At 37.4% G+C, this 20,593-nt stretch overlaps 3 protein-coding genes across 4 annotated transcripts; 2 read left to right on the top strand and 1 right to left on the bottom strand.

Moving 5' to 3' along the window:
- Positions 1–257: 257 nt before the first annotated feature.
- LOC141824980 (DNA-(apurinic or apyrimidinic site) endonuclease) lies at positions 258–14,354 on the bottom strand. Of its 2 annotated transcripts, XM_074712332.1 has the most exons (9): positions 14,070–14,354; positions 12,615–12,707; positions 10,967–11,111; positions 8,466–8,664; positions 7,232–7,310; positions 3,752–3,813; positions 1,881–1,967; positions 1,185–1,288; positions 258–608 (listed from the first exon to the last, which is right to left on the bottom strand). In XM_074712332.1, the coding sequence occupies exons 1-9, from the start codon at positions 14,319–14,321 to the stop codon at positions 544–546; spliced, it is 1,086 nt and encodes a 361-aa protein (XP_074568433.1). In that variant the 5' UTR covers positions 14,322–14,354; the 3' UTR covers positions 258–543. The 2 variants fall into 2 exon arrangements, with proteins under 2 accessions (XP_074568433.1, XP_074568434.1); XM_074712333.1 differs by lacking the exons at positions 258–608; positions 1,185–1,288; positions 1,881–1,967 and adding an exon at positions 1,991–2,800.
- A 749-nt stretch (positions 14,355–15,103) lies between these two features.
- On the top strand, positions 15,104–15,981 carry LOC141825630 (protein MODIFYING WALL LIGNIN-1-like). Its single transcript, XM_074713015.1, is given in 4 exon segments — positions 15,104–15,272; positions 15,365–15,549; positions 15,635–15,807; positions 15,810–15,981. Coding segments are annotated over 4 exon segments (540 nt in total). The 5' UTR covers positions 15,104–15,161; the 3' UTR covers positions 15,881–15,981.
- A 724-nt stretch (positions 15,982–16,705) lies between these two features.
- LOC141823746 (uncharacterized) lies at positions 16,706–19,598 on the top strand. Its single transcript, XM_074710994.1, has 5 exons — positions 16,706–16,726; positions 17,639–17,985; positions 18,712–18,767; positions 18,888–19,073; positions 19,246–19,598. Exons 1-5 carry the CDS (start codon positions 16,706–16,708, stop codon positions 19,398–19,400), a joined length of 765 nt encoding a protein of 254 aa, XP_074567095.1. The 3' UTR covers positions 19,401–19,598.
- Positions 19,599–20,593: the final 995 nt, after the last annotated feature.

Below are 20,593 nucleotides of genomic sequence, written 5' to 3'. Positions count from 1 at the left end.
CTTCAAGTTAAGATAAATCATGCTATGGATTTGTTACTCCAAAATAACGGTAAAATATGAGACAAAATGAACTTTTTTAATTTATCATTAAAACATATTTAAAATTTTTAATTTATAAGGAACTAATTAATTTGTCAATCAACTTACCATAGGAGATACACGTTGCTCCAATGAACGTATGATCTGCCTTATGCCTAAAATCGGAAGACAAACATTATTATGTAGTGGCCGCTGGGATGACGAATTCCACCTTTTACAGAAGTTACAGAAGAGGAAGACAAACATTATTGTCTTGGTTCATATTGAAACCAAACCATGAGCAAGATAACGAGCTTAAATAAGAATTCAAGCAAGTTCTACTGCACAAACAAATGCTGAAATAGAGAAATTTCAGGAAGGAGTGTTGATAGTTATAATGACATTATCAAATTAGATACAATCTACTGCAACCAATTGTCCAAATGCTTCTCAGGGAGCAATCTTCCTAACTCAAAATTTGTTAGCTGTGTCAGTTTCAACTATTGTTCAGACCAATTCACAAGACTAAGATTGCCATGCTTCATCTGAAAGCTCGAGCGAAACAGGACAGTGATCGCTGCCGCAGAAACCTGCAATTTGATAGAAGAAATGGTCATGATCGATAAAACTTCTCCAAAGAACAATCTGTTTTGGTTGCATGGCATATGCATTGGTTGGTTAGAACTAGAAGGGCTGATTGAGCCATAATTGAGATATGTGGAGTTCAACTCATGGAAAATGATACTTGTATTGCAAGTAGTTCAATTTGCATCGAAATATTGACAGGACATAAAGAATAACTATTAAAGATCTCTCTGATGATAAAGAATCTAATGGAATTTGGTACGATGGTTCAAATGCACAAGGAAATCATGGAAGATTAGAGCAAGTTAGAAGAGGATTCACCAGATGCATTTTCAGAAATGATGAGTGAGATTCATTTTATTAAGTAATGCCAGATGTAATCAGTTAGACACATGTAAACGATCAAGAGAAATGAATTAAGAGCATGGAATAAATGGCACCAAAAACATGAACATAGCTGGGAACTTACAGAAATCAGTGAGCTAAGAGATACAGATGTTTTTATTTAAAGAGCTAACTGGATTCTTCAGTTTATGAAATGTAACTTTCAAACCATTACATTATTAGCAGCTAGATCTTACCTTCAAGTTCGATCCCATGCCCATGCATCTCACATGCAACAATTTTATCCTTCAATTTCTCAGATACTATAAAATAGTCAATCCTCATTCTTTTACCTCGATATCTAAATAAAAGAAATAAAAAAAGATTGTTAGTAAGCATGCACAAAAACTATTTAGATTAGTTAATCTCTATCAATCAGATATCGCAACAACATCAGATACAACACAGATGCCCAGTAAGCAACAATAATTATAACACCAACAATCTAAATTTCCTTGAAAAAGAACACAATCTAAATGTTTCAGTGAACCAAATTTCATTTATAGAATCTTAACAGGTAATAATTTCCTTCACAAATCCACACCAGCCTGTTACCATTCGGAAGGTAGAGATTTGTATAAACAAGGGTTTTCACACCTAAAAAGAAGGATGTGCTTTGCAATAGATTAAACCAATGAAGATTCAAGTATTACCTTTTAATAGACTACAATGAAGCTCCTGTGACCTGACAAAATGGCTTCTATTCATTCGATAGCAGCTATAAAGTGTTCTTCAATTATTGCTTATGGTTTAGTCTATCACATAGCTCAACATAACCTAGGGCTTATGGTTGGGTCAATCACATAGCTCAACATAATGATGATGCCTAGCATTTATCTTAAACGAATAATTGCCAAAATAAAAAAACATATCAGGTACCTAGGGACCCTTACTTGCCAACAGGATTGCCAGACCATGAAAAGCCCCCTTCCATATCTTTCTCCTTGTGGAGAAATCGATAAGCATCAATCAGCTTCCCTCTGCAAGGAATACCAACTGTTACTCTGATATTTTAGCCATATTAGACTCGAGAATATTCATGATCTGGATTCATATTTGTACTCGCAACTAAAATGTACTGAAATAAAGAGCTGGGTAACAATATTTTAGTTACCAGAAAATTGTAATTTATCCTGAGCTCTACAAGATGATAAATTCACAACCCTGGATTTACATTGGAATTGCATAGTTCTAGGCTTTCCTGAAATGATATGACAGTTGACATAACAAGTTCTTGGGTAGCATTCTTAGAAATGAAAAATAGATGTAAAGTTCATACTTAGGAGGTAAAATATCCAACAAGAGGAAGTTACTAGTGGAGGAAACTCCCATGAGACATGGCCTCGTTCTTGTGTAAGACCTCATGACTGATCTACATACTCAGAGAGTGTCAATGACTACATGCAATAGATTCATACAGATGGGATCTTACTGCTGGCATGCATACTAGAACCCATCATCCACAACTGCATATGCAGTTGCCATAGCTAGAGAAACCCTCACCTTCTCCTGGTCTCACCCTCTAATTTCTAATCCAGTTACTTTTGCAAGGTGCTCGCCTGCTCACCCAGCACCTTACTAAGGCACTCATATAATATTGAGGTGCCAAGGATTTTATCTTGGCTTTTTGAAAAAAAAAAAAAAACAATGGATTTCACCTTGGTTTGTATGGTCACGTAAAAACACTGCTTAGACAACTTGAAATCTACTCATTGCGCACAATCTCACTTTGTTGAACAGAATGTATATGGTTTGTGAAGCTGTAAAATTCTCAGAAGCCGAGAAACAGCATAGAAGAGGGAGATAACAAACTCTGCATCGAGAAAAATATTAATAATGGTAAAAAAGAACAATATATGAAATGGTGCTTCATATTCAGTGAAGACAATGTGGCAATAAAACCGAACCAACAGAATGTTCATCAGTTGTCCTGTATACTTGTAAAGGTTCCAGAATCATGGTTGCATAAAAAAGGAGTTATCAAAACCCAAAATATACTCTAAATATCCTGAGAGAAAGGGAATGTTCAATGGAAAAGATTGATTTTTGAGAACAAGTTATTGATAGCAATCCCCTCCATCAATAACTGTCTTTCAGTCAGCTACTAAGAAAAAACAAAAATCATTATTATCATTTCAGAGATTTATTGTTAGCTTAAAAATAAATATTGCTTATAAATATCATTCTGCGATGGAGTATCGATCCCTAGTAGGAACACTTGGTTTTGGCGCCTTTGTGCGAACACATTGTGTTTCAACATGCATCGAAGTGTGTCGAGATGAATTTAAATAAGTTTTAATCTTTCATATACTTTCACTTCGCTTGTTTACTTCTAAAAATGAAACTATAGTAATTAGATAGTCAATTAGATTAAAATATTATAGTCAACACACTTTAGTTGAATTAAAAATAATTTTTACCCTCTTTTACATCAATGCATATTGAAATAAATTCATATAAACTTTACTCCTATAATCTTCTTCCACTAATTTTTTAACTTTTAACAATAAGACTAGTAATTACATAACCAAATAATAATTATCGAAACCCAAGTAATAATAATAATAATAACTTGAATTCATCTTAACGCATGTTATAGCATGTCAAGTATGATAGCACAATCAACACAATGATACAAGAGAATCAATATCGAATTTCGATAATTTATCAAAAATATATATATTACAATTGTGTTGCGCGACAAGGCACACAACTAAAATAAAATTAAGAAAAAATGAAAAGGATTCTACCCATATCTACTCACTGAGTTAGTATGTTGTCAAATCGACGCCTCTCTGACAAGGTAAATCCTGGTTGTCCACAATCCTGCATACAAAGATCATTATCTCTCAAATTTTCACCACATAAAATGTGTCAAAGAAATTAAATCAATAACGTCCCTACAAAACTACTAAACATGAAACAAAATCATTTGTTTCTATAAACAACTACAACCCAATAGATCAAAGGGAGAGGATTAGCTAGAACATAAATTCAAAATTTGAGTGAGGCAGATAAACACTAAAAATTAAGCCAACTAGGATAAGAGCAATGTTATAAATGCTAAAAGCACAACTACTTATGCCAAATATGTTTACCCCAACTACATATATGGATCATGTCCGTGCATTAAGCTTTATGGAAAGCTATCATCAAGTCGAGTTCCACCAACTATTTGGGATTGTATACATCACTCAACTATATGCAAGGTTATATCAATACTAGTACCCAAGTTATTGTTTTCTATGACATTGAGTGATTTTTTTTTTGTTTGGTGTCATTTAATCCCTTACACTTTCCATTATAATTAATTCAACTCTTTTTTTTTTTTTTTTTGATAATCCAGGTATAATTAATTCAACTCTTGTAACTATGGAATCTAATCATTGGCCATATTCATATCATTACAACTATTTTCTCTTAGAGCTACACCTAATTACTCTTGGAATAAATCTCTGATTACAGTTTTTTTTCTTATTTTATGCTTTCTAGTGAATTAATTTTTCATTTCATCCTTTCCAATAATTAATTAATATTTTATAGTTTTTCTTTAATAATAATAATTCCACAACTCTTCATCAATAATTCGGCCCCACGACCATTTGTGAAGAAATAAATTTTATAGTTTTTCTTTTATAATTATAATTCCACAACTCAATCTTAGATTTCTCGTCTCTAGAAATTAATCATTTGTATTGCTTCGCAACATTCCAACACTTTGTTATATAAAAATGGTGGGTCTTATTACAGTCCTTTATTTATTTATTTTAGATAAGAGGCATAAAATGAGCACATAACACTCCACAAGCTCCTCTTTATTTCAACCATTCATTCCTTATTTTATAAACAATATTATCTCCTTGTTGAATAATAAGTATAATATACCTAAACTCTTATAAGAATTTTACATCAATCCATCTTAATATTCTTCAATTAATTTCTTGTTATTAAAAAATTACATTTTGTATATTACTTATCTTTTAGGATTGTTATTTAGAAATCAAATAATTTTAATGTTTAAATTTTAGCTTAGAATAATTTTTTTTAAAACAAGTTTAAGATAATACTAATCATCAAATAGTTTTTATGACTTTTTCAACAATTTTTAAGTACTTGTATTTATCAAGAATATGTAAATGAAATATCATTTTTTTCTCTCCAACCAAATAAAATTATAATTTTTAACTTCATAAACAAGATTTTGATTTAATCTACCAAAAATGTTTTTAGATAGGATAAGCTATATGCACACTCCCTCAGTGTAGATTATTGGATTTGAAAAATAAAATTTATTTCTTATTTCTCACAATTTCCAATATAGGATCCCGAGGAAGAATCAAACCATATTGAATCTATTGTACAAAACCTTGCCCTATATTGCAAGAGGTTATTTCGATGACTCAAACTCATGATCACAAGGTCACACAATAATAACTTTACCATTGCGTCAAGACTTCCCTTCTAATTCATTAAATGAAAATTCAAGAAAAAAAAATTCTACACCCATGTACATCCTATATTTTTAAAGTTGTTCGTAACTTGAGCTTAAAATTTAATTTAATTACATAGTCACTAATGAATAAAATCTTGTTCTAAAACATTGTACACCAAAGAGTTTACCTAGAATAATGATTGGTTAATTCATCTAGTAAAGGGCAGCCCGGTGCACGAAGATCCATTGTACGCAGCCTTACCTTGCCTTTGGCAAGAGACTGTTTCCAGGATTTGAACCCGTGACCTCTTGGTCACATGGCAGCAACCTTACCGTTGCGCCAAGGCTCCCCTAGATAAGGACCCTTGATGTGGACCCTTGATGTGAAATTATAGCCATACAAATTCATTTATTACACTCCTAATAATTCTAAGACTGGATTGAAAATTATTTCCCTAGTTTTTGTTTCCTTAGCAGAAAAGAAAGAAATAATGTTTTCCTCCTAACGATTTCCATGGAAGAAAAGAAAATAGAAAATAAATTTCAAACTTTTTAAAAATATAAATCAAAATTTTTTAAAAATAGGTTAAATTTAAGCTCCATTGCACACGTATAGTGATTTTACTGTAAATTTGATGGAAGAAAAATTAGAAAAGACTAGAAAGATTTTTTTTTTCAATCTTTCCTTTCCCTCCCTCTATTTCTGCCAAAGGAAACAAAAGGAAAGTATCGGTGGAAAAATCTTATTGTTAACTTGTTCTTGGATAAAAGGTTCTTGCAAGAGAAATTTCAAATATCTTGAAGTTACTATTCACTAGGAGAGATAAACAAAGGTATTGCTAAGTTAAGAAAGAAATCAAAGGAAGTATGAAAATAATAACCACTTAGATTATCAGAAATTTATGCAATAATTGTAATGGCACATTTTATGGATAAAAGGTGAGGATCTAAAAGACTATTACTAGAAAAGTGCAAATGAGATGAAAATATTAAGGCAAAAAAATGTGGGTATAGTAGAACGTACAAGACCTCTTAATTTACTGAAAAGCACATTGTTGTTCTTATGGATCACAAATGAGGGGAAATCATTTAAGAATTTTCTGTTCATGTTTACAAGAAACCTATAATCCTGATTAAAATGCACATGACTGATGAAGATCTTAAAACACTTCAAGAAATGCAAAAAAGATTTTTCCTCTACTAAATTTAAATGGAAGTATCAAGTATAAAAAAGCTCAATAAAAAACCATAGAGAGAGAGATTCATTTAGCAACCTCAGTTACTTGTAGGGCAGTACAGGCCAAAAGAAAACACAGGATTTCCTCAACAAGCACAATCAACATAGAGCAAAGTAAACAAAACACCACTGTGTGCACAAGCAGAATTCAATCATAAATACAATAACCTAATTTCTAAAATCCAAACACCGTCATTACTTAATCACCAATAATGTAGGAAACCACAAATACATAGACTACACGTGACATGAAGAAACTGAATGTTCTCCATAACTGTATGGAATACTGATTGATGAAGACTTCAATTGTGAATATGCTATCCTAATTCCTAAATTAAAAACATCATCATAAGTACATTGTTAATAATGTTGGAAACCACTAATATGTCGACTACATTTGACACGAACAGAAACTGTATGTTCTCCAGAATATTAAGGATACTGATCCACAGAAAACTGCATGCAATAATATTACTTGTTTCCTCATTTCCACAAGGTCACAACTTAAGCATACCAATAATAGCATGCATGCAATCTTCAATAAGAAAATCATGTGCAGAAGGTTGACAACTTGCCTCTTTATTCGGAGGAATGTACCCATTGAGCTTTGCATTACTAAAGAACTCAGGATGGCTGACATCAATTTCTTGGTGGCTGCAAACATAATATGCATAGACAGAATTTGAGTATAAAAGACGTCAAGTTCTATGTTTTTAGATATAAAACACCAAAATTAAAAGAACTACAGAGAGCTCACACCTTTCAGGAAAACAATGATTGGCAATAAACAAGATAAGTCAAAACTATGAAATAAGGTGTGAATGGCTAAGTTAAGAATTCTATAAAGCATCATAAATGAGTTTTAGAATCAAAATAGATCTGTACATTTAGGAGGACCAAATAAATGATTTATGTTTGTAACAGTTAAAATGCTCCTTATACAAGATCCCTTTGTAGTAACTAGTAAGGTGGGAAAAAAAAGAATCTAGTCATGTGTTTAATATCTATTTCAACTTCAACATATTCTTAGTAGCAGTGGAGAGGAGGGTGAGTTGGCAGTAGAGGAGAAGAGAATATTAGTATGCATATCTGTTTCAACTTTCAACATATTCTTAGATAATTATAGAGCAGTAATTACTGACAATCAAGCTATACCTATACAAGTCATAGCAAAGGAGAGCAGAGAAATAGGAGGGCGAGGAGGGTGAGTAAGCAGTAGAGGAGAAGAGAATTCAGAATGCAGTACTGCTTACCCAAGGGATCCCTAGACCAATGGTAGGGTGTCAAACCAGCAGCATCAATGATTTCTTATCTATATTTCATTGTCGTCTCCATTTAATGAAGCCCACATCAGGCTCTCTCAGTTAATGCTGGTAGTTGGATATTGCTTGCCGTTAACCTCCCTCTCTACTGTTTGCAAGACACAAATACTTCCAGGGTATGTCATTTTAGCTCAATACCAGTCAAATTGTTTTCATCAACACCTGACAGAACATTCAGATCCATTCAAATAAAAAGTGTTTCCTTCAGTTCTGTATCTAAGGTCTCTACACTTAGTCCACGAGGAACAGGTAGATACTATCTGGAATATACTAGGACAACCACAATGTAATTCCTTGCGAATAGGATGGAACTGCCGATACTTTACAACCTTGTGAACATGACAAAGTATATGCGCATATAATAGATCAAATAGAAAGTAAAATTAGAATTCACTACGATCTATTATGAAATTTTGCAATTGAATGAAGAGGCATTCCAAACAAAGAAGAATGGGAACCAGATGAGTTCTAAACATCAGACAGTTACCTCACATTTAGATCTCCACACCAGATCAAGGGCTTCTCAATTTGTAGAACAAACTCAAGAATTCTTTTATCCCACTTCCGTCTTCTTATAAATGAGTTTTCCTCCTCTTTCCAACCATTATTAGGTGAGTAAGTATTCAGCAAAAAACATGAGTCAAATTCAAGTAAAATCACCCGGCCATCTGGTTCATGTTTTGTACCTGCCAAATAAACAAAGAATGAAGAATCAGGTTTGGCATTTGACAGTGTAACAAACCAAGGCCATAGATCTAACAAAGCAATCATCATTAGTATGGCCACTGCTAGTGAGTCTAAATTTCTCAATCAATCGCAATACAATTTCTATTACCTGTACTTGTTATGTTTCATTTCTTGAGGACCTATTTGACATATTCTAAATATGCAAGGGTGAATTTATACTTTTTGAATAAAACAATGTAATAATAACATATAGGCAAAGTTTAAAAAATTCCAACCAGTGTATTGGTCCATGATTGGAACAATCCCATGCCAGTGCTGTACCAACATGCAGACACTGTGTTAGTAGCACCAATTAGGAAGGAGAAGAATCTTGCTTAGAGGAGTAGGAAACCCTAGCTGATGGAAAGATCAACGCCACTCAGGAAGAAAGTTAGATCAAGAGGTTGGGAAGGGGATAGGGATAGTGATGCAGAGATAAATTTAATGAGTTAATGGATTCATGGGTTAAGGAATACCGAGTCAGGGTATTAGTTTTTAGGTTAGGTTAAGGCATTGGGCTTCCCCTCATATGTTGTTTGTTGTGGCTGAGACATAGTTCCCCTGTGACTTTGGAATTCGACAATCAATGACAGGCAAGGGTCAATGGTGAGTGGTAATGGGCAGTGAGCAATAACATGGTTGAGCAATAGCAAGCCCAAGGTATACATCATTAATAACATGTATATATAGATAGATAGATAGAGATATAGATATAGAAATAGATACCCAAGGTACAGGACCGAAGAAAGAGATTGGCCTAAATTAAATGAGATATGATAGTTTCTTTATGGCCTAACACTTTTGCCAGCACATTATGCTCATTCTGTTCTGGATTGTAATTGATATAACTCCATGAGCAAAAGCTCCTGTCATAATAAATCCTGCAATGTAATGGTGATGGTATATAAAGGTAGTGAAGACGGCCTTGGGTATCAAAGTCACCTCTCTTCACCCTCGTGTAATGTCTCCAAACTGATCATTTGCAAGCTCACACGTGCCCCATGACCCATCCATGTAACATCAACATTTTTCAGCTTCATATGAGGTCCTCTATCACTGATTTATCCGCATCATCATCTCCAAACACAACGTGAACCCTCCACCTTCTATGGTTCCACCTATAGTTCTAGTCGTCCCTCCACTTTTGGTGGTTCTACCTTCTAAGCTACCTCCTCTACGATTGTGTAATAGACATCCCCACAACATAAAGGTACTTGAACACTTCCTTGAAACTCTCCCACTCTCTGCCCACTAACACCGACAGTGATTCTGAACCCTACCCACAATGGGTGTGCAATAGATACCCTCTAAAAAGGGTATCTTGTGTCATGAGCAGGACTATCTTCAATTATACAGTACATGTAGATTGGATAAATTCTCCATTGTCCACTTCATACTGTTATGTACTTTTGGGAGCAATATAATATTTTGGAAAAAGAAAAATAACTAACCCTATGAGCTAGGCCAAGTGCAGAGAGAATAGAAGGTTAAAACTCATTATAAGATTCTAGTGATTTGTTAGTATTTTTGAAAAGCAATACAGAGTCTTTATGTCATTTGTTTAATTCTAGTGATTAGTTCATAAATTTGTAATTGAATACATCTATTATAAATTGTGATTTATAATGTCTAGAACTAGCTTGAGGATCGTTGAGGACTTATTTGGCATAAATATAGAAAGGTGTATTTAAATTTCAATAATATAATATACATTAAAGGAAATTACACCAGGTTGGATAAGCTAGAATAGTTACCCCATGAATTGCATCAATGTAATAAAGTTGACAAAACCTTTATATGTTGTGCAAATGTTGGATTCCAGAAGTTAAAATTGGCCTACAAGAGATATTTCATCATGTAGAGATCATATTACTATGAACTTGAGACATGATTGTATTGAGATATGGCCCATTGTGTTATTTGGTGATGGTAATTACACTGCCTTAAAACTTAAGTGACTATGATGACTTAAGTGACTATGCTGCATGACACAGGTCTTTGAAGCTAGTAAATATAATTAACCTATGTTTCAAATAAATGCAGGTCCATAAGAGTTAAAAGAATTAAGATCAAGCAAGGCTATTATTCTAACTCATTACAAGAGTGAAAAATGTCAAAGCACAAATGGCACAGCTACAGACTTGTAATAATAGAAAATGAATGACATGAAAAGTAGGATCAACGGAGAGAAGCTTAAGTAGATAGACCCTGAAAAGAAAGAAAACAAATTGACTATATTCAAATATTAAATAGGGTATCTACCTAACCGGTCTAGTGAGAAATAAACCTTCTTTGGCTCAAGTTGCTTTTTGCAAAGCAAAGCAGTTCCACCATACTTGGAATCTGAAAGAGACCACCACACATGGTATTCTCGAAATGGAGGATTTGATAAAGCCCGCATCAGTACCTAGACATATTTGTAAACACGACCATGTATTATGATTATGCATAAAGAGGCCAATTACAAATCACAAAAACCTTAAGAAATGAAACAAAAAAAATACAGCTTCGAACTTTAGTACACTATAGAGAGTCAGAGACGACAACTAATGAAATTGGAATTGGTGGTGTGATCCAGGTAGGGCAGATTAACATAAAGGATAGCAAAGATGACAGAAGATGAGAAGGTTGGTGGTATTATTTAGTCCCATGATAGCAAAGACATTGCTCCCACCCTAAAGAAGAAGTTTTTGAAAATCAGGAACACCGACAAGGGCAAAGCAAAAAAGTGATCTTGAGCTTAAACAGCTTAACTTCAATCTCTTTTATTTTCCTTCCAATGTTTTATTTACCTCTCACGTTGTTTTGAGTAAGCATTGTCTATTCAGCCCTCTTCACCCTAAAGGAGGTTTATTTTGCATTTCTCTTCTTTGTCTTGGCAAGAACTCAGGACCTTTCTATTTGGGTCTACCTTATACAACCTTTAGGCTTAAGTTGTCTTTCTCACTATGTAACTTCATTTGAGGTTCTAATTTAGCTCGAATTATTTTGAATTTCATTCAATTAGTTCGAATTGCTTGCTTTTCCTTCCATTAATGCTTCTCAGATATATTATACCAATGATTCCACTATTGTGCAGTGCCATTCCCAACATGTCCAAGATGGATAAGGCCTCCTCCCATGTTGTCCAATCAACAAACCACAAATCATGGCAGAAACCCTCAAATTGGAGAAGAGAAGCCTTGATTCTTAGATCATTGAGTGGAAGAGGGTCAAGATTTTGGGAAGGAGTTGAGGGCAACAAGAAATTTTCAGCCACAAGTGACAATGAGGTGGAAGATATGCGTGATGATATTGGATGTGGTGCTTGCCAAATTTTATATGTGGAGGTCAGGTGATTTCTGAGAAGCTTCAGAAGAAGATGGATTTGGCCTTCCATGGATCAATAACAAGGGTAAGCTGGCCCTTTTACTAAGAACCTTTCTATTCAAGTCTGCCTTTTAAGGCCCTTTGGCTCACTTCACCTCTCTCACTCTTTTTTTAGTTCATCTAAGGTGCAATATTTGAGGTTCTAATTTACCTTGAACAATTTTGTATCTCTTTCAATTTGTTCGAAATTTTTTCCTTCCATTACTCCGTCATAAACATGCTATGGTTATACATAGATGAAAATTTAACAAATGTACCTTACTGGAAGTGCTCACAAAATCATACAAGTCTAGGAATCTCCTCAACCAATTTGTTTCAAAGTCAACTATTCTTTCTTCAATGCATCAGGCAATATTCAACAAAAGTAAATGAGCGTATTTGCCACTTTTTTCTTCATCCTAAATAGTTAAATGAACGCTAAAAAAATAACTAGCTTGCATGAAGATTAAAATAACTTGTTTAAAAGAAATATGCAAAATACATGGCATTTTTTGGGGGCATGAAATGAACTTGAAGCCAGCTCAACGAACTGCCTTCTTACCTGCTTTTCCCCACGTGAAGAGCTTGTGTCATCCTTTATTTCACTTGGATTTTTAGGTGCACCTTTAGATCCAGCTGCAGGCATGCGTACCTCCTGCAGACTCGGATAATATATCAGAGCAATAATTTGACAGTCATGATTCTCAAGAATGTGATCATTATATGTAGTCTAATCAGATTGTGAAAGTCAATGAACTGGAAATTTTTGTATATAAACCAGAGTATGGAGTAAAATGAGATTGTTTCTGTCTAAAAGAAATTCAAGTATCAAAATCACATCTTCCCAAACTCACATGACTAGCAAGCACCTTCATAGAAAAGTTTCCCTTTTATCCTTCAAATGAACCACTCAATAAAATTGTTAACCTTAAAACTCAATTAAATTTTGTTTCACATAACTTTATCTCTGTCTGCAAATCAACGATAATATACATATTGATAGATTGTCAATCAAGTTCAATTACCATAACTAGGTATAATCTACAGTTTAATGCACCCATCAAATTCAAGCTGAGAATGACAGCAAGAGCAAGGTGTTTTTGCAGTTCGGCAATACCATTAACTTTGAATCAGAACATTAATTAGAAGATACTGGATATGAAATACATCATGACACAATATCAAATGAAATTTGATGCATGACAATTTCTTTTTTACAATTCTAGTCATTTATATTTTAATCGATGATGATAAATTTAATGAAAGATTTTGGACTCATGTTAAGAAGCGTTTTCCCCCTTTATTAACAAAATGCAGTAGAGAAACAAAAGAAAACCATAGTGCTAGTTTTATTTGCATTAAGTTAGACTGAATATTTATAAAAGTTGCATCCATGAGATTCCAACATCTGACACATATCTAGATCATATCACACAAGGAAATTATTACATATTGTATAATATTACATACAATAAGTTACTTCATTCAGTTTCTGATAATGAGACTCGCAGTTACTTGTGGGACTTGCCCCATTTGAACAGAATACAATTCCAAAGCAGTATTCCTAGTGAGAAGAAAATTAGGGTACCAAATAGGTTGGTTGTATTTTATCAGGATTGATATTTTGTTGGCCAGATTTTGGTGGTATAGAAAATATCTATAGTGTGCTCTGATTAAGATGAGTACAGAATGGAGTTACACGTCTGCGCAGCGGAGCGCGTTTCTTCGGCTGAATAAGGAACATGCGTCCTTGTAAAACCAATTACAGTGCATTACATTGCAAGCCAGGAAACCCCCAACAAATTAGAACGGTAAAAGAAAGCTAATTTAAATCGTCGACATAAAAAAGAAGTCCTAACTCGTTCGCTATAGCGCGAGAAAAGTAGAACACGAATCGCACTATCCAGCCACGAAACAAAAAAGCAGGCGCAATGTAGGACAAAATATCTTCAAAATGAACCATCTCGAAAGCGTCGGATAGGGCGAGGAATGAAGAGTATGCAGAAGGAGGAACAACCTGAAAGCAGATGACATCGGGATCGAGAGACTGGACGAGGCGGGAGAACTCGGGCCAGTTGTTCTTGGCGCGGAGAAGGAGACTGTTGGCGTTCCAGGTCAAGAACTTCAGCGGTGCCGTCGCCCCCCTCTTCTCTTCCTTCTTGTCTCCTCCTCCGTCTGCGGCGGGGCAAAGGGGAGTGTCGGCGGAGGTGGAAAGCGCAGGCTTCTTGGAGGAACCGTCCTTCACGATCGGCTGGAAGAAACGCTTCATCGGTCCGCCCCGTCGCCGCCTCGCGCCGCGCCACGCCACGCCACGCCACAGGAAGGAAGAACCAAGAAGTGCTTCTCCCTGCTGCTTTAACAAGACCAGAGAAGCAGCGTTCGAAATTACTATTGGGCCGCCCTCCCGACTCGACCCAATTTGGGAAAAGCGGGTCGGCCCATAAGACCCAGGTCAAGCCCGTGTGTCGAGCCCGGTTTAAAATTTTGAAAGATAAAAAATTGTTTTTTTAATTAAAAATTTTTGACGTTGGCGATTGTGACGTCACTGACCGTGCTCGGCTCCGGGACTGCCTAATCGCGAAAGTACCGGCGAGGAGTTGCTTCGGTGGTCCTCTTCCACCACCTCGCTATCAGTATCAGGATCTCCATATCCACATCGGTCGCGTGCGAGAAGATCACTGACAGAAGCTCCAAAAGTCAGGCCAATCGCCGCCGTTCACACCCCGTCGGCTCGTTGACTTGAATCTTAAAGTTCCGATCAATTGACAGTTGGGCGGCTGTGGACTTTTCCACCGTCGCTGTTCCAGCTCCGAGCCAGCGTCGAACTGCAACGCGAACTTCGATCCAGTCCGCGATCCCTTGCCCTTGCCCCAAAGGCACCAGCAGCTTGAGGAAGACACAACGCCAGCACTCCGGCCCGAGATGGAGGAACAAGGCCCGGCTCACTCGCGAGGTCCGCCTAAGGATTCCAGTTTCCGGGATGCTTCCTTTTCCAAGTCAACGCTACCAATTCGCCCGTGACGATATCCGCAAGCAGTGGCGCAGGTATCATTTCCCAGTGGACGGTGGACCAGGCGATGCTTCATTTGACAATCAAGGAACCTGATCAATGGAACGACGATCCCTAGGCGACAAGAAGCTGCCTTTGTGCGCCGCCGTCGTAGTTCTAGGAGTCGCCTCTTCCGCCTGCTGCATCGCCGCCGAGTTCAGCAAAGTGAAGGTAAAGTAAGACGAAACAGAAAAGAAAAAAACAATTGAATTTTCGGTAACAAAACGGATCGAAGCAGCGTTTGATTTGGTTCCGAATGGAAGGAGGAGGACCTGAAGCTGGACGGAAGCCTGTGCTCTCTACCGCGCAGCTGTGCGTTTGGGCTGGGCATCGCCGCGCTCGTTTGCCTCTCCACTGCCCAGGTCGTCGGGACCGCCGTGGCTCTCTCCGTCGACGAGAAGGCAAGCGGCGGCCGAATGTTCCCCGTCGCCCTGCTACTTCCCTCGTGGTACTGGTATATACGCATCGATTGTGCTGGTTTAATTACATGTACGGTCGACTGACAGATGCGACGCTGCGGAATCGGCGAACAGGGCAGCGTACTGTCTGGCGGCGGTCCTGTTGGCTACCGCATCCAGCATGAACGGCGGGCAGCCGTACGGGAAAGGCTGGATGAACGGCGACTGTTACATAGTGCACGACGGCGTTTATGCTGGCGCGGCAGGGCTCGCCTTCCTCGTCGTGCTTCTCGCGCTCGCCGTAGGCTTTCGGTGGCCGCGACGGGGGATCGCCGGCGGCCGGGTGGGGAAGGATGCGGTGCCCAGCTGAAAGGGCACTGAGTCGTGGCAAAGGCAACGGAGAAAAGTCAAATAGTGGGGGTTGACTGGTCAATTGTGTTATATATATATAGAAGTCAAAATGGTTAAAATATAGAGCTGCGCCACGGCACAAGCAGCTGATGGTGTTTTTTTAGTTGGATCATTCTTGATCCGTAAAATTTTCAAAAATCCTCATAAATTTACCATAATTAAATTTTGAATTTTAGATGTCTGATACCTTAGGACTATCGATTTAAAAATTGAGACATGTGGATTACGGATAATTAAGTTGCTCACGCTTTCAAATTTATCCGATAGACAAATAGATTATTCACCTTCAGGATTAATCGGCCTGTAAAACATAAACACCTAAGTTTTAAAGAATGACCTTAGTCCTATTTATTTAAAGTAGAAAATATCATATCGTTGTAAAGATATATATAGATGCTATCAGATTTAACAGTGGTATCAGAGCAGATCTATGTGAAGTCATGTGAGACTCTTGTAAATGAATGATTGAGAGACTCCTATTAAGAGGTCCATTAGGACTGTTAAAGAGATGAATCTGTTAGGATCCGGATCACTAAAGGGTCCATTGGGACCGTTAAAGGAAGCTTCTAATGGTCCTTTATTTGAGAGGTAGATTGTTGGAATACAATCAAAGTCTTATATTAGAAATACATTAAAAAAATGGAGTTATAAGATGAAGATATTTATATTGGTATGAAACTTTTTAGGTAAAATAAAAAAATAAAATCATGAAGATCTGGATCTAAAATAATAATATCATATCGTTATAAAAATATATATGAATTTCATCTGATTTAACACTTTCAAGATTAATAGATGCGCTCAAACACCTACATTGTAATTTGTTATATTAAACAGTTGGACCTTGTCAAATAAGTTAGGCGGAAAAGTTCCTTTGAATCTTTAAATTAAATATGCTATTAAATTGATTGATGAATCTAGACACAAGTTCAAACCGTTGACCGTTTCAGTCGTTGACCGACGACCGCACAATTTTTAAAATTATCCGTCAAGTCAATTCAGCAACAGAATAATTAATTTTATTTTAATTCTTCTTAATTATTTTTACGCCAATTAAAAAATCTATAATCCCATTGATATATTAAAATTCTTACTCCTTCAGTACGACTAAGAAATGTGTGTATAGTCTTTGAGGCATAGCTGAGTTGGTTATGATGTAGAAGACTTACAAAAGAGGACGAGGGTTTGAATCCTGACGAAGCCAAGTAATACTCTCTTGCGTCGTGACCAACTACAGTTTCTCGATTTACCTCCTCACAAATGGTCGTGGGGCCAATCGTGTGTGAGCCGCTATGTGGCGGATTCCAATTTTTTGCAGAAGAAATGTGTGTATATCATTAACGCCACGAGCGTTGCGATGCTCAGTGGCGGATCCAAGGGGGGGCGAGGCTTGAGCCCCCCCTGAGATCTCGGTAGCATTTGGAGGAGGTACTAGCGCCGCCACCTCGTCCGCTACTAGCACCGCCAGCGCTGGCGCCGCCCCCAGGCTCCGCCAGCGACACCCTTGCAGTACTCCTTCTCCTTCCTTAATTTCTTAACCTGCTCCACCACTGTTGCCGATAGACTCGGCGTGTCTCCCAAATCCCAATCCCCACGTCTTGCCGTCTTGTACAGGCTCCGTCTCCGGAAATCCCTTCCGACAGAGGCACAGAGCAGGCCCTGGGCTAGGGGCCCATGGCAATCAGGCCGACGGCCCAGGGAATATGGCCCTAATTTTTTTGGGTTAAGTTAGCGCACCGTCCGCATCCTCCTCCTTCGATCGCGTCCTCCGAACCGCACCGCACCGCGGCAACGCCTCCGAACTTTCTTGCCTTCAAGCTTCAATCGCCGCCGATCACCGCCTTCAAGCTTCAATCGCCGCCGATCGCCGCCTTCAAGCTTCGATCGCCGCTCGCCGCCGCTCGCCGCCGCTCGCCGCCGCTCGCCGCCGCTCGCCGCCGCTCGCCGCCGCTCGCCGCCTTCAAGTTTCGATTGCCGGCTTCAAGCTTCGATCGTAGCCGATCGCGTCCTCCGAACCGCCCGGGCCCCGCCTTCAAGCTTCGATCGGTGCCTTCAACTTCAAGCTTTAGGATTAGGTATAAACAAATCTGTTTTAGACTACTGTGAATTTGATTCTGCTTTTGCCAACATTATTTATTTGGAAATGTGATTTAGTTTCCAGTTTGTTGATTAATTGAAAGTAAATTGTGGACTTTAAGCTCTTGATATGCTGACCTTGTCTAATTTCTGCGGTAGTTGTAAACAAATTAACTGATCATATATTTTACAATCACGATACTCCTATGGCTAATTTGATATAGACATTCTTCGTTTATTGCTTTTTGTTAATATGCTCTCACTGAAGCACACTTTGACAAACTAGATGAATTAATAAAATTAGTGCCTTAGACCTTAAATAACTAAATGATGTATGATCCTAATTGCAGAACTACTGACATCAACTTTATTTTGGTCAATATATGTATGTGCATAGAGTAGAGGACACTGCAATTTGATTAGTATATCCAATGAACATATTGTTTTTGTTTCAGCCCATTGTTTGTGACTTGGAAGAAAGCAGTGAAACCTTTCCTGTTTTTTAAATATGTTTTTTCTCCTAAAAAATCTTCATCTTGAACTAGTTCCACCTTGAAACCTATTGCTTTTCTGTGGTCAAATTAATAAAATTCATTGACTAATGCATATGAGATAAAATAGTGCATTCACAAGGATATATCATTTTTCTCCTATAGATAATGTGTTATTACCGTAATCGTATTTTTGTTGGAAACTGTAAATGATGGATAATTGTCTTCTTGTAGTGCTCTGAGGGACCATCGGTTTCCTCCTATACAGCCTAAGGTTCTGGCTCAGGAAGGTATAGTTTTTCATCTTATATGGTTTTCTCAGTTATTTTTTTTGAAATGCTTTTTAAATCAGTACAAGTATTCCTGTATCTGAAGTTGGAATTAAATGTTGCATAAACTTCTCCTTTCAGTTTTAGTTCCACCCCTTTCAGTTTTAGTTCCAACATTTGGCTCTCCGACTGTTTCTGCTTTTGGCACATCAAATACTCCTTTCAGTTTTAGTTCCACCCCAGCCTTTGGCCAGTCCGCATCTGCATTTGGCAGTACACCTTTTGGAGCATCACCATATCCTTTTGGTGCTCAAGGCTCCCCATTTGGCAAGTTATTTTGACATTTTCTCCAGAAACTCTATTCCCTTGTTTTTAAATTTTCACATTTCCATATTGTAGTGCTCTTAGGTGGCTATATATTGCTCTTGAATTTGCTGCATGCCTTTCTAGCTGACTTAAGTAGTACCTCTGATTTCTTCTCTGTATTTTGATATTGCAGGTGCTCAGGCAACAACACCATCCCTTAGTAACCCAGGTTTTGAACAATCAGCTTTTGGACTCAGCCTGGAGGAACAAGAGTTGCATCATATAGCCCAACACCTGAGGCTGATGGTGGCACTAGTAGTCAGCCTGCTGGCAAGCTGGAATCCATAAGTGCAATGTCTGTGTATAAAGAAAAGAGTCATGAGGAATTAAGATGGGAGGATTATCAACAAGGTGATAAAGGTAAAAGTTAATCGGTTCTGGGTGATTGTATGTTGTTTCTTGAGTCTCTTATTTCTTGAATCTCACAGTTTCATTTATCTATTGGTTTAAAAAAAATCTTGCATAATCTTAAAATTATATTGGACATGTGATTTCTGTATGTGCTTCTGAAAATGGCAGAAGAAGAGCTGGTAAAATGTTTAAATATTTTCATGCTTAGATGTCCTATTTTTTTTATTATTATCGTTATTAATTGTATTTTTATTATATATATATATTTATTATATATTAAAAAAATTGAGTCCCGGTTGAAAAATTAGTCTGGATCCGCCACTACGGATGCTCTTAGTCATCGATGTTAGTCACCCAAGGTATGTGTAGCACATCAAAATTATATATTAAAAGACGAAGATGATATGCTATACGACTTTCCGTACGTATAACATATGTGATTGAATGCATGTACAATTGAGTCAGGATGTCCGGAAGTGATTTCGATGTCTTTGCCTACTCAATCGAGAATGAATGCCATGCACGAGATGGTGCGTAGGATGTTCAAGTGGAGGAATTGTATATATATAATTTACAACAGTTAGCATCTAAGTCTCCAAATTAATCATTTAAGATATTTAAGTGGCATTTTTTTTTGTAAATCACACTTAATGGATATTATTTAAGTATATATTTGACACACATAGCATTTTCTATATTTTCATAAAAAATTCATATTGTTTTATGAGAGAATACGTAGATTTTTAAAGATAAAAGGGGGAGCTCCAGGATTCCCCGCGTGGCTTAGAGAAGACCAAGAGAAGACCCCAGAGTAGGATGGAGGCCTCCCACCGCGGCAGGAACAGCGACTTTGATGCAAGGACAGGCGCAGGCGGCGGTGGCAAAGGTAGCTCGACGACAGGACCCTCCGGTAGCGGTGGGCACCGGCACCGCGGCAGCGGTGGAAAAAGAAGCTTGACAGACAGCCGCTCGATTAACTCTCTCAGCACCGACCTCCTCTGCGCGGTCTTTTCCCTTCTCGACCATTTCGATCTGGTCCGATGCTCCGTCGTCTGCAAGGCCTGGTTCGTTTTCGGATCTCTGCTCCGATTCTTCGTTATCCTACTATAGTTGTATAGTCGAACAGCTGC

Source organism: Curcuma longa, chromosome 3 (genome assembly GCF_044706935.1).
Source record: "Curcuma longa cultivar G26 ecotype Majalengka, Jawa Barat chromosome 3, ITB_CL_G26_1.1, whole genome shotgun sequence".
Classification (NCBI taxonomy): domain Eukaryota; kingdom Viridiplantae; phylum Streptophyta; class Magnoliopsida; order Zingiberales; family Zingiberaceae; genus Curcuma; species Curcuma longa.
The sequence above is the reverse complement of the archived record's forward strand: the minus strand, read 5'-3'. Positions and strand labels throughout refer to the sequence as shown.